This window comes from Hippoglossus stenolepis, chromosome 12, assembly GCF_022539355.2.
Source record: "Hippoglossus stenolepis isolate QCI-W04-F060 chromosome 12, HSTE1.2, whole genome shotgun sequence".
Taxonomy (NCBI): domain Eukaryota; kingdom Metazoa; phylum Chordata; class Actinopteri; order Pleuronectiformes; family Pleuronectidae; genus Hippoglossus; species Hippoglossus stenolepis.
The window spans coordinates 12,392,972-12,405,538 of record NC_061494.1 but is presented as its reverse complement, the minus strand read 5'-3'; the positions used below and the strand labels follow the sequence as shown (position 1 = coordinate 12,405,538).

The following is a 12,567-nucleotide window of genomic DNA, read 5'->3' as shown; positions in this document are numbered from 1 at the left end:
AATGACAGAAACCATCTTTGAGAAAAATGTATCTGCTTATGTCGCTACTTTGACTTTTTGGTTTGGTCCATGTCCCACCTGCTCACATGCTTTCAAAAGTTTTTGTTCCAACTTGAGATGTGAATTTTTTGGGATTATTCTGTCACCACATGAGCGCACATTTATACTTTACTATGACCAATACTTCAGCCAGCCACCAGGTGGAAATTGAGATGCTTCGGCTGCTCTTTTGGTGAAACATCATTCTGACCATCTTTATATACAGTCTTTGATCCTAAGAGCCTTTCCACTGGCATTACGACAACAGAGCATGATGTTTGATAACAATGCTTTATTGAACCTTACTGAACTGCAGAAAGTTCTCACATGTTGCATCTTTCCTCAGATTCATTCCTCCTCAGCGACAGGATGAACTTCTCTTGACTCTGTGCCTCTCTCAGAATAACTTTGCCATTCTCCATGAACACATTCTTTGAAGAGTTCTAAGAGTATTTTTGTGTCTTTCTCTGCGTGTGTTCTCTCTCTCTCTCTTTGTCACAGATGCATGTTTTCAGAGGGCTGGGATGGACAGTTTGATCCTGGAGGCTGGTGACACTGAAGTCCTGGCGAGATGTCCTTGAGTGGCAACACAAGCCAGTCTCCTCCGCCGCCGCCGACAGCTCTGCCTCTGCCCTTGAACGGCTCCACCTCTCCGCTCTCCCTACCAGGGGAAGAGGGAAGGAGCAGTCACGAGTCCGTGCAATGGCCAGGGAACGAGTCCCAGCTCCTCTCCAACATCTTTGTTCTCGGGCACGATGAGCAGTGCCATATGTCTCCTGTTCTCACGGGGGGGCTCGTGGTGTTGTACAGCATCACAATGGTGCTGGGGCTGGTGGGTAACATCGGCCTCATCTGCATCATCACCCGTCGCAGAGAGAAAGTCAACGTCACCAGCATTTTCATCTGCAACCTGTCATTCTCTGACATTCTAGTGTGCGTCTTCTGCCTGCCTTTCACTGTCATATACACGATCATGGATCACTGGGTGTTTGGGTCTCTGTTGTGTCGCCTTGTGCCGTTCATCCAGTGCGTATCTGTGACGGTGTCCGTGCTGTCCCTCGTGTTCATCGCCCTGGAAAGACATCAGCTCATCATTAACCCCTCTGGGTGGAAGCCGAGCATTCCTCAGGCGTACACGGTACTCGTTCTCATTTGGATTCTGGCCTGTTTGACTTCTACACCCTTCTTGGTCTTTCAGCTGCTCACGAATGAGCCCTACAATAATGTGATCCTGCCCCAGTCTCCACTTCATCACTGGGCCTCCCCTCAGGCTCACCTCAATGCATCTCTGCCTCAACCTGCCTCTTACACATACAAAAACTCATCTGTGCCTCCAGGTTCATATCACACCCTCTTGTCTTACATCCCCACGATTCCACACATGGAGGCCTGTCTGGAGCACTGGCCGTCCCCGCAGCACAGGCTCGCCTACACCACGTGGCTCCTGCTGTTCCAGTACTGTGGCCCGCTGTTGCTGGTGCTGCTCTGTTACGTTAGAGTTTTCGTGCGCCTTCGTCATCGCAAAGAAATGCTCGACCGGGCCAGGACCCCTGAGAGCCATCGCATTAACAACAGCCGGCGCATCAACATCATGCTGGTCACCCTCATAACGGCCTTTGCCCTTTGCTGGCTGCCGCTCACCATCTTTAATGTGGTGTCCGACTGGAACCAGGAGGCTCTGCCCATCTGCCACCACAACCTGCTCTTCTCCCTCTGCCACCTGCTGGCCATGTCCTCCACCTGCATCAACCCCATCATCTACGGCTTCCTCAACTCCAACTTCAGGCAGGAGGTGAGGGAGGTGCTCCTGCACTGCCGCTGCCACCCGCTGGAGGAGGAGTGTGAGCAGTTCCCCATGTCCATTGTGCACATGGAAGTGTCCCGCACCTCTGTGCCTCTCACCTGCATGAGCAACTCTGTGTGACTTGAATGCTGCAGCCTACAGGAAACTGCTGAAGTTGTAAACTGTACAGATGTAGCTCTGACCTCTGCTGTTTGTTTGACCTTTTAATGGCAGTGCAACAGGTTTGATAGTGATGCAACATGTGCAACATTGTTGTCATTGGTTTGAATTGACGTGTGCAGTACAATGTTGGTTTATCTTATTCTGCAGTAATTCATTATTGGAGTGTGTTGACGTGAAAAATGTACAGATTCAAAAAAATGTGTTACTTAAAATAATATGTAACTGTATCCTACACCTCATACTAATTGAAATGTAACTATGTATTATACCGTTTTTTTGCAGTTAGTATGAAATCAACATATTTTAACCATTTTATACAAACAAGAAATTATTGCCTCCCCACGGAGGTTGTCATTGCTCTTGGACTTTTTGCAGGATTAATCAAAAACTATTAATTAATAACTATCAATGTTATTGAAACTTATTTGAAGGGTGGAATATGGGCCAAGGAAGAACCAAATGACTGTTGGAGCAGATTCATTGAAGGTTGTGGATCCAGGGATTTTTGCATTTTTCAACATGAAATAATCTTTATGAAAAAAATCAACCATGCCAAGGGGACTGACATCTATGAGTCTGTACAGCTTGGTCCACCAAGGAGGTTGTTTTCGTCTGCGTTGGTTTGGTTGTTAGTTCGCAGGATTACGCAACAATTACTCAAACAATTTCCATGAATTCCAAAAATTTAAAAAAGAACCCAGAGCTAATGATTTTAAAAGAGGTTTTATAAGGAGAATATTTTCTCATTTATTTTGTCATGGGATTGTCTGTATTGAAAAAAAAAGATAAATTTTGTTCCAAACGAGACACATGTGTAAAATAATTTCTGAGAGTAGACTGCTGCTGTTGTATTTCTCACATTTTATCACTACTTTAGTATTTATGGGATTTGTGCTGTGAAATCAGTGTGTGAGCTTAGTGAAGACAAACACAGGGTCCAATTGTGTTCTGTGGATATTATGACTTATAGAGTTAAAATGTAATAAAGATTGTTCAATTATACCGAAGAAGAGTTTAATGAATAAAAAATGTCCAATGTGTTTATGTGAGGCTTTTAACGTATATTAAAATGTGGCTACCACTTGATGCACTATCATGAACAATGTGGTAAATAGTTATGAGGTCTTAGTTCTCAGATGACACATGTGCAGCCATGGAGATCACATGCAGATCACATACCACTGTCCGTCTGACCAATGTTCCCTTATGGTTGCACATGTATGTGGGCGAGTGTGTAGTCAATTAGTTTGTGCCTGTTTTAATAATCTCAGTGGTGGGATTAACAGTGGCTGTATTTAAATTGACAACAGTTTTTTTTAACTACTATCTTTAATGCCTAATTTTCTTCTCTGTACTAGTATGATAAGATAGAAAATGTTTCCCTGGCTGAATGGTGAAATAACACTGCAAGGCTAATTGGAATTGGCCTAATGCTTTCGAGATTTGATTGTTTGCAAGTTTATCTCCCAAACAACACTGACACATGCATATTGTTTGCCTTATCAGGTTTAATTCTGGTTTATTAATGGGGTTTAGAAAAATAATGTTTGACAGATTTAAAGAAGTTCACAGAGCACACAAAAAATGACCTGCACACCATCAATGTTCTTTGTTTGATCTAATGAAGTCACGCCGAGCAAAATGCAGGAACTTTACGAGTTTCCTGCAGTTATGAGAATCCAGGAAAAAACATCCTGCTCAGTTTTTTTGAATTAACGAGATAGCTCAAAATCCTTGCATTCTCCGTTTGAACAATTTCCTAAGTCCTGAGGTGTCTGTGCAAAGCTCACAAGTAATAACATTGTCATGTATATCACTAAACTACACAGGCGAGATATGTTTTCTTTATGCTCTCAGAGTGGCCAAAGGAGAGCTTCTCTTCTGAATTAATAAATCAGAAAAAACATGAGCTGATGTTTTCCCCATCAAAACCTTTCTCAGAATTCTGAGATCGTATTTTTCGTTAATTCTCTCAAGCGAATGCATTCCATAATATTTCAGGTTTCAAGTTTCAAGTTTTTATCTGTCACATGCAGTTAACACAGGGTCAACAGTACAATGAAAGGTGTTGGACAAGAAGACACCGGCCAGCTCTGCAGTGCAACAGTTAATTAAAATAAAAGCACGGTAGAAAGAGCTTACTATAAAAAAAGGTTAAATACAATACAATAGAAAACTAAAACTATATACATTCAAAGGTGCAGATGAAGTAACAACTTTAATGTTGAGTGTGTGTGAATAGTTAATCCACATGTACGTATAGTTACTGCACCGTGTGTGTATCAGTTGTTTCAAACTGATACGCACACTAATTGATAGTACATAGTACATTTGGTTGTGTATCTAGAGAAACTGTGAAAGTCAGTGAAAGGAAAGGTGGGATTTGAAGTAGTCTTCTTAGGGCCCTTCTCAGGGACACTTCCCACTTCTGGGTTTGGTTTGGAGGTGACGTCTTTCCTCTCAGCCAATCGTTGCCCTTTACCCCAGAATGCATTGCATCACAAACTGCACGCGCGAACAGTGCCCCAAGTTGCCAGGTCTTTTGAGAAACTGCACATTTTAACCCTCTCTGCTGCATAAAGTAAGTTACCGTCGACTCCCACGTGATACCGGCTGGTTCTAGTGTTCACGTCTGTGTACTGTTACTTTGTAAAACACGCGTTATACACATGTCAGCACATTACGGAAGTATTGGCTGAAGTTAGCCACAGCAGCAGGATGCTAACAAAAGTAGCTCCAGAGGTGAGCAGCGAAACGTCGCGTAAACAAATGGAAAACTAGCATCGAAATAACTGTTGACAGCTACAAAGTGGGCTGTTATAAATGCCACCATTATATGGATGAACTATATACATGTATGTGTGTGTGTTTCAAAGGTGTGGTGGTCCCAGTGAGTCCAGTAAACAGTTGGTGAACCACTGCTGTGTTGTCACCTCGTTAACATAATGTATTTATAGCCTTCATGGAACTGATACATTCTGCACATGTTGTCTCCACTTTCGTTTTCAACCTCACACTCAAAATACATTTGTTATGTACTGTATGTCATAGGTGTGTCGCGTATTCTACACATTGAAACTATAATGAAAGTTATGTAACCCCATGTAGAATTGAATTCTATTATGTAAATCATCCACTGTCCTTCAGGTGTGTTCATGGATAATGGGCAGCAGCACACAGGCTGTCTCCTTCTTTTCATTTTAAAGGTCATTCAGCTATTCCAAATTTGTAAATGCATGAATTTAATTAGATTAAGTAAATGTTCTGCATCTCTCTCTTCGCCTCAACGAGTCCACATTGTCTGCTTAAATTTTTTTTGTCATGATTTCCGTGTCCTTCTTTAAACGCCAGTTTGTGATCATTGATCAATAACTTGATCAGAATGATTGGGTATCAAATCCTCACACTTTTGGGCCACACTGTTGTCTTAATCCTAATGTGATGTCAAAGTCACCCAGGAAGGTAAAACTTTGTTTGCCCATATGTCTCTTTATTAGGATTTTAGACTCATAAAATGTTGTTTCCATAGTTTCTCATATGACCTGTGAAAAGGGTGATTTGACAGAATGAACCAGGACCAAACTTTCTGGAGGCCTCGAAAGCATTATAACCTGACCTAAGTGAAAATATATACTATATATAGATATAAATGCTTTTTTTTGCACTTAATAATCATGTTACTCATATATAATATAATCACTATATCACAATATATGGAGGATAGCATACTGGTAAGATAAATATGGAGCAAGCAAAGAGCTTTAAAATAACATGAGAACCAGAAGTCAGTTCCATAGGTTTTTTTCATATTACTCAACATGCAGAATTTCATTTTCTGTTGCAGTGCAGCCCAAAAGTATGATTAATGATAAGGGATGTATAACATTGTAATCTACTTTAATTTCTTCATACCTTTGTTTTGTTGACCAGTTTTTGAAGATTCGACCTCCATCCCAAAACACATCTTCATTGGTTTTGTGGAGCTAGAGGCCAGTAATGACCACAAGCCACAACTCTTCAGTTCTTAAAGGTACTGTACAGCTTCTAAGTGTAACGGCAGTTCATCCAGGTGGAATTCAGGGTGCAGGTTCAAGTTTATGACTCTATTCAATGTGTCTGCAGATGTCGTTGCCTATGTTGATGTGTGGTCATCAGACAAAACAGCAAATTATTCAAAACCATTCGTTCAGCAGCTGCAGGAAATGGGAGCTCAGGTGAGACCAGAGGGGACAAAAAATATGTATTATATTGTCCAAATGTTACTGTATTAATTATAAAGAGAGAGTTATTCTTTTTTTCAGGTATCAAAAACATTCAATAAACAAGTCACACATGTGGTCTTTAACAATGGTCATCCGGCCACTTGGAGAAAAGCTAAGAAAACTGATGTGACGCTCGTCTCTGTTCTCTGGGTTGGCAGGTAAGGGAGTTATTTTTTTTCCAACTTTAATACTTCTATATATTTTTGGGATTGTGCTGTTATCAGGTTCAATCAAAATGTTGTTCATGACTTGAATCTTTACTTGATTCCCTCAATGTGACTCTTGATGAAATAATGTCCAGATGTTACGACGACGCCATGCATGTGGATGAGGGGTTGTATCCAGCCTTAAATGACGAGAGCAATCCTGTGTTGAAGAACAAGAAAGTGAGTAGAGTCAGATGAACATGTTATGTTTATGTTGGAATGACAGTTGAAGCAGTCTGTGTATATCAGACTTGAAACACTGATTTTCAAGCCAAACATTGAACACACTTAGGGTCACTGTTTGATGTAATTTTTTCACCTGATCAGAATATGAAAATGAGTGTCAAGGGATTCTTTGGGAAATGTTGACTTGTTTTAAATACATATAGCAGGACAAATAGGGCTATTACACTGTATTAAATTTGAGTTTATGAGTTTCTGATTTCAACCTGAACCTTATGTTGCACTAAAACCAGAAGCTCTGATATGAGCAGTAAAGCTTACCTCTATTTCATCATTTTTATTTATAATTCTAGAGCTCACCCACACTCCTACTTGTTGACTGAAACTTTCCTCCTTGAATTGATGTTAATATAGTTTCTTTCACTGCCCTTGCCCTGATCTTTTTTGTTTAATACTCTCTGCCCAGTGTTATATTGTATAATCTTGAATGAGACAGCACTTCATTGGTCAGCCTTTCTTAAAAAATGAAAAGAGAATTTGCACTTTTCAACATAATGGCCTTGAAAGTATTCAAACTCGATCAATTCACAATATTTTATTGTGTGTGATTCACCCAGCATCGCTGCATGCAGCCTAAAGATTCTCCAGAGAGGACACCTGAAAATGACAAACGCATGAAGAGAAAATTGGACAAGATGATGAAGGACCTTGCACCGAAACAACCTCTGGGTACGAGATCATTACACCTTAGGAAAATGTTTACTTCAGACTAAATGATGTAGTTTGTCATCTCATAATTATTTTTCCACAGTGACAGATGTGTCGCCCATCATCATCGATGAAGAGAATGGAATAGTCTACAGCCCTGCATTGAAAAGATCAAATTATATGGCACAGCGCTTAAAAGACATGAAAGAGAAGCGGGAAAACCTCTCACCCACAGGTAAGCACAGCAGCAGGTGTACAGGCTAATGAATTGATCAGGCCTGTATTTAAACTCTTTTGAAAATGCCATCCAATTCACACAAGTGTCTCTGTCTTTCAGCTTCACAAATGGTTGAATCCTGCTCACCCACCAAGCTGAAGCCTTCTATTGGTAGCACACCAACTGTCCTCAAATTAATGTGTAAGAAAATTGTGATCTCCCTTTTACAGCCAAGTGCAAAGTGGCAGTTTTTTTATCTTTCCCAACTCCCAAGATTGGTTTCTAAATGTCTAGAGAGGGAAGTGGCAGCGTCCTGCTGATGCTGTAGTATTCGAGTATTTAGATATACAAAACTTTTAAAATGAGATTTCTAATATGAAGCTACATATTTCTGAATCTTTAAAAAAGGCCTTACAGGCATTATTCTCGAGTTAGCTGGCAGGTAAAACAACTAGATGAAGCCAAACGAACCCACGTGTTGAAATCCAAGGAGATAGCATTTCTACTTGGACTTGGCAGATGCTTCATATTTTCCTACATACAGTATTTTTTTCTCTCAAGCTCATAAAATAAGAGATAAACAGTTGGAAAAAAAAAAGTGTTTAACCAGTAGTGATTCTGGAGAGTCAAACTATGAAATAAAGTTAACAAATAGAAAATGAGACAGATAGCTGTGTACACGAAACTACAGATTTTTTCAATATGTCATATTTGGAGGTCTGTGGCATTTTACTGTTTACTGAAATTTACATTATAAGAGTCTGCCTACTCGAGAGACACTAACAGTAACTAGCAGAAATGGCAACATTAGCATCCCTTTGTAGTCAGCCTCATATATGTGCAGCATTCATGTTTTGTCCTTGTTTTCGCTGACAGCTCCTAAGAAAAATATCCCGGTCCCATTAACTGGTTGCATGAACAGTTCTTACCATCATTCACTTGTTTAGTTTTGCTTTCCAATATTTCACAGTCGGCGTCTAGCCTACAATTTAATGTGTGAGCTTGTGAGGCACAAGCAGCTGCTTGTGGTTTTATGTTCTAAAGGTCAGTGAGAGCCACTGCAAGTCCAAATGCACACAGGGAAGGAAGAACAATTAAATTTAAGTGGCTGAAAACCTAATTATTCCTATTTTTCCTCTAATATGCAGTTGACCAGTCGGATGATGATTCCAGTGCCTCTGCTGCTGAACCTGGCTGCTCACCTGATAAAGAGGAAGGGAGAACAAAAGTTGATGTTACTGATCATGGATGTGTTGAAAAACGCCACAGGAAAGATTCTGCCAAGCTGTGGCTGTCACCCTGCCGTGAAGTGCCAAAAACTATATCAAGCCCTTTGAGATGTCCTGACAAGGAGGATGAAGCTGGGACGAGACAAAAAAAGACAAGAAGCCTCTCAGTCAGAAAAGAGATAGAGAAAAAAAAATCTGTACGTTTATTGGAAATTCCGTGCCAGGATACGAAGTCTGACAACAGCAAGACAATTTGTAAAGAGAAAAGGCGATCTCAGATAAAATCAACTAGCCCAAAACCTGAGAAGGGAAAGCAAAAAAGTAAAGCTGATAAAACGTTTACAGAGACTAAGCCCAGTATTTGTCCCAATAATGTGAATTTTTCTAGTTGTCTCTTGTCACCAGCCACATCAGGTGGTGCTGAAGTTGAACTGTCAAAAGTAGCTGCTTCGGTCTTACAGAAAACACCCAAACGAGCCAGACCATCACTTTCTTCCTTGGTCCGATCTGTCACTGTCTCTGCTCAACCTCACAGTGTCGCATCAGTTTCGACAGATGGAGATGATAACGTGTTTGAGGACTATTTTTCCCCAGCGAACCACCAACATAGATCTAAAAAACCTCTCTTGAAGAATCTGCCTGTGGAGACGGACATTCAGATTCCCTTTGAGTTGAACTCTGTCCCAAAGAAGAGAAAACAAAGAAGAAGTGAAAGTATCGAGTCTGAGACCATCAGGAAAAAGAAGAGGAAAGTGGAAGAAAGTCAGAGTGGCAAAAATCCCCATCAGTGGTCTGATGCAAGCAGAAGCTCACAGCAAGATGTTAAAGAATCTCTGCCAGCACTGGACAGTTCAAGTGCCAGTGCAACACTCATGGCTAAAAGGCCAAGACGCAGCACCTTGCCTCTCTCAAGGGCTGGTACAACTACAAGTGATGCAGTAAAACAAAGACCAGCATCTGTGCAATCAGCAGTGTTAACAGAGAATAAACCAGTATCACAGCTGGAGAAAGGTTCTGGTGTCGGTGTCCAATCTCACACCTTGGAAAGTGAGTAGTTAGACTGTCAGAGCTTAAAGCAGACCTTAATCACAGTGAAACTATTACCGAACACATTTCCTCAATAGTTCATTATAGACTGAACTAAACTATGTAGCAATGTTTGTAATCTTACATATTGGGGTTCAAAAGGTTTACAACAATTGTTTTCAGGGAATACTAATATTTTCATTTGTACATTTATCTCCAGTTAATTTTCTGAGGATGAATTTAATTTCTGGGTGTCACATTTTAAAGAGAAGAATAAAGAAATGTATGCAATGTGAATTAGGCCCTTTTGTCCAAATTTGTTTTTCTCTGTGTGTTTTTCTACTGAAAGCCAAACTCATAATTTAGGCCCCATAAATTCGATGTATGTATACACAACAATCCCTCCATTATCTAAACCGCTTATCCTTTTGAAGGTTGCAGGGTTGGGGCTAGAGCCAATCCCAGCTGACATTGGGCGGGAGGTGGGGTTCACCTTAGACAGGTCGCCAGTCTATCGCAGGGTCAACATACAGAGACAAACAACTATTCACACCTACGGTCAATTTAGAGACTCTAATCAACCTAATCCCTGTGTGTGTACTGTATAATTTTTTATTAAAAAAAAGAAAATTGACCCTGAACAGGATAAATAGTTTTGAAACTGGACGGTTTCAGATGGAAAAGAAGTGTGCAATATGTTTATCTAATTAAACCAATCTTACATTCTAAGGAAACGTAAATAGCTTTGATTTAAAACCTATTCAGATAAATAGCAGTTTTCAGTGCTGATGTGGTCCAAATTAATTTGAGCTACTGATTAAAAATATTCCAATGTTCACTGGCTTCTCTTGATAATTTAGGCTGAGTATGTATGAGAATATTAGAATTTAAATCTTATTAATTTGTGATAAAATGAATAGTCACTTATTAGCTAGAAGTGGAGTTAGATTAATTGATTTAAAGGTGAAGTCATTAACAATTAAATGTTGCTGTTCAGGCTGTTGGCCTGATGTAACAGGCTATGTAGCTTGAGTGAAACACACACACACACACACAGTCTTTAAAAAAAACATGTGTTTCTGTTGTTTTCAAATGTAGGCAGAGGAAATGAATGTACAGTTGCAGCTGGTTCAACAGAGATCCTCTCTGAAGGTGATATCGTTCACAATCAGAAGATCAGCAGGAATCTTCAGAAACTGGTCAAAAAAACAAAGGTATGAAGACATGATCATTTTTAATTGTCTAACTGAACCAAACTGCAATTTTATAATTTAGTGTCAGTTATGATGATTGCACTTTAAAGCCTCTTTTGCACTGAGTAAGAAAGTTTTACCAAAAAACTGCATGTTGATGGTACATTTGACTGGGCAAAGAAACTGAAACTATTCTACAAAAACAGGATGTCACCAGTGAGAAGCTTTCAGATTAATTTAAGATAATACTGTGGTACAGATGTGTAATAATACCCTATTATATATATATATATGATATTATATATAACCCATTGTCCATTGTCGTATGTTGATTTCATGTAGTTGATATTGCGATTTTGATACTACACTTTGTTCCTAGTTCTTACTTCAGAACAGCCTTTACTGTACAAGTTTATTTTCCTCCATCAGGAAATGACTGAGAGGTGTAAGGAAGGACAATTTCTCTTCACACTTTCCTCAGAAACCTGAGCTCATACTTTATTTTCTTCCAACATCAATACAGCTGCAGAATATGACAAAAATCCTAACGCTCATTCATTAGGAGGTTTAGATTGTAAACTAAATATAAGCAGTTCTAAAGTATTTCCTTCATAAGGTCATACACTTCCATAGCTGTAGGCGTTTGACGGATCTCGCTGAGAGGTTTTGTCTGGTCCTGAGGGTTTCCTGTGTTTTGCCCCTGTGATGGTGGCGTACGACTTCCTCGCTTGTGAAATGCACCTGGTGTCTGTTTTCGTTACGCTGCTAACCTCAACAAGCTGTGGCTGAAACATGACGTCATGTCCCCCCTTAGGGATCTCTTTCAGGTCGACTGTATTGTAGCCTCATCACAGACGTGTTGTAGTTGTTCTCTTGTTTCTATGAAGATCGTGATAACAGATGGATGTGTAGATATTGCTTTCCAATTGAAGAAGCATTAGTAAACACATTTGTGATGAGCTGTGGAAAGTCACACCTGCATGGCTCACTGACCTCTGACGTGCAGATAGTAAACAATGATAAATTCCATGTAACCCGACTCTGAGTGCAAACTGTGCAGGTTTAGTGTTTTCTGCTGCTGCTGTTGACACTGTTGGAATATATATTATTTTAATGTGAATATATGTATTTGAATACATATATTAATAGAATTGACTATTTTGTTCATTTTCAGCAGATTACAAATGCTCAATTATAAATGTAGAGGGGCCTCCTGGTGGCCTGGTCGTCTATAGACACACAGACTGTATATAAAGATTGTGAAAAAGTAAAGCCAAAGGGTCTTGATCGCCACCTATTGGCTGGCTGCGGTATAGTTCATAAACCCCACCTCCTTCATGTTATTAGATGGCACATGAACTAAAATGTCAAAATTACACTTCAAATACATTTTTATCAAACATGGTTTCTGTCATTTTAGGTAGTTCTTATCACACTCATGTTTGTTCAAGTATACATTTTTCCAATAAGTATGGTTTTAATTATTTATTAAATGCTATAAAAATGGAATGAAACCTCATGATTGACAGCTGAGACTG

The 12,567-nt window shown here is 39.8% G+C and overlaps 2 protein-coding genes across 3 annotated transcripts in view; both read left to right on the top strand.

Moving 5' to 3' along the window:
• Positions 1-594: 594 nt before the first annotated feature.
• npy4r (neuropeptide Y receptor Y4) lies at positions 595-2,953 on the top strand. Its single transcript, XM_035172050.2, has one exon. The coding sequence runs from the start codon at positions 611-613 to the stop codon at positions 1,961-1,963; it is 1,353 nt and encodes a 450-aa protein (XP_035027941.1). The 5' UTR covers positions 595-610; the 3' UTR covers positions 1,964-2,953.
• A 1,521-nt stretch (positions 2,954-4,474) lies between these two features.
• The window catches only part of mcph1 (microcephalin 1), a 29,858-nt gene continuing 21,765 nt past the window's right edge, over positions 4,475-12,567 (top strand). The window contains exons 1-10 of one of the 2 annotated variants that reach the window (XM_035172720.2): positions 4,475-4,586; positions 5,936-6,035; positions 6,128-6,219; positions 6,307-6,425; positions 6,569-6,653; positions 7,274-7,385; positions 7,468-7,599; positions 7,702-7,782; positions 8,730-9,857; positions 10,935-11,050. In XM_035172720.2, coding sequence (XP_035028611.2) covers positions 6,002-6,035; positions 6,128-6,219; positions 6,307-6,425; positions 6,569-6,653; positions 7,274-7,385; positions 7,468-7,599; positions 7,702-7,782; positions 8,730-9,857; positions 10,935-11,050 — 1,899 coding nt within the window. In that variant the 5' untranslated portion in view covers positions 4,475-4,586; positions 5,936-6,001. The remainder of the gene's footprint in view (positions 4,587-5,935; positions 6,036-6,127; positions 6,220-6,306; positions 6,426-6,568; positions 6,654-7,273; positions 7,386-7,467; positions 7,600-7,701; positions 7,783-8,729; positions 9,858-10,934; positions 11,051-12,567) is intronic. The other variant, XM_035172719.2, reaches the window with a different exon arrangement.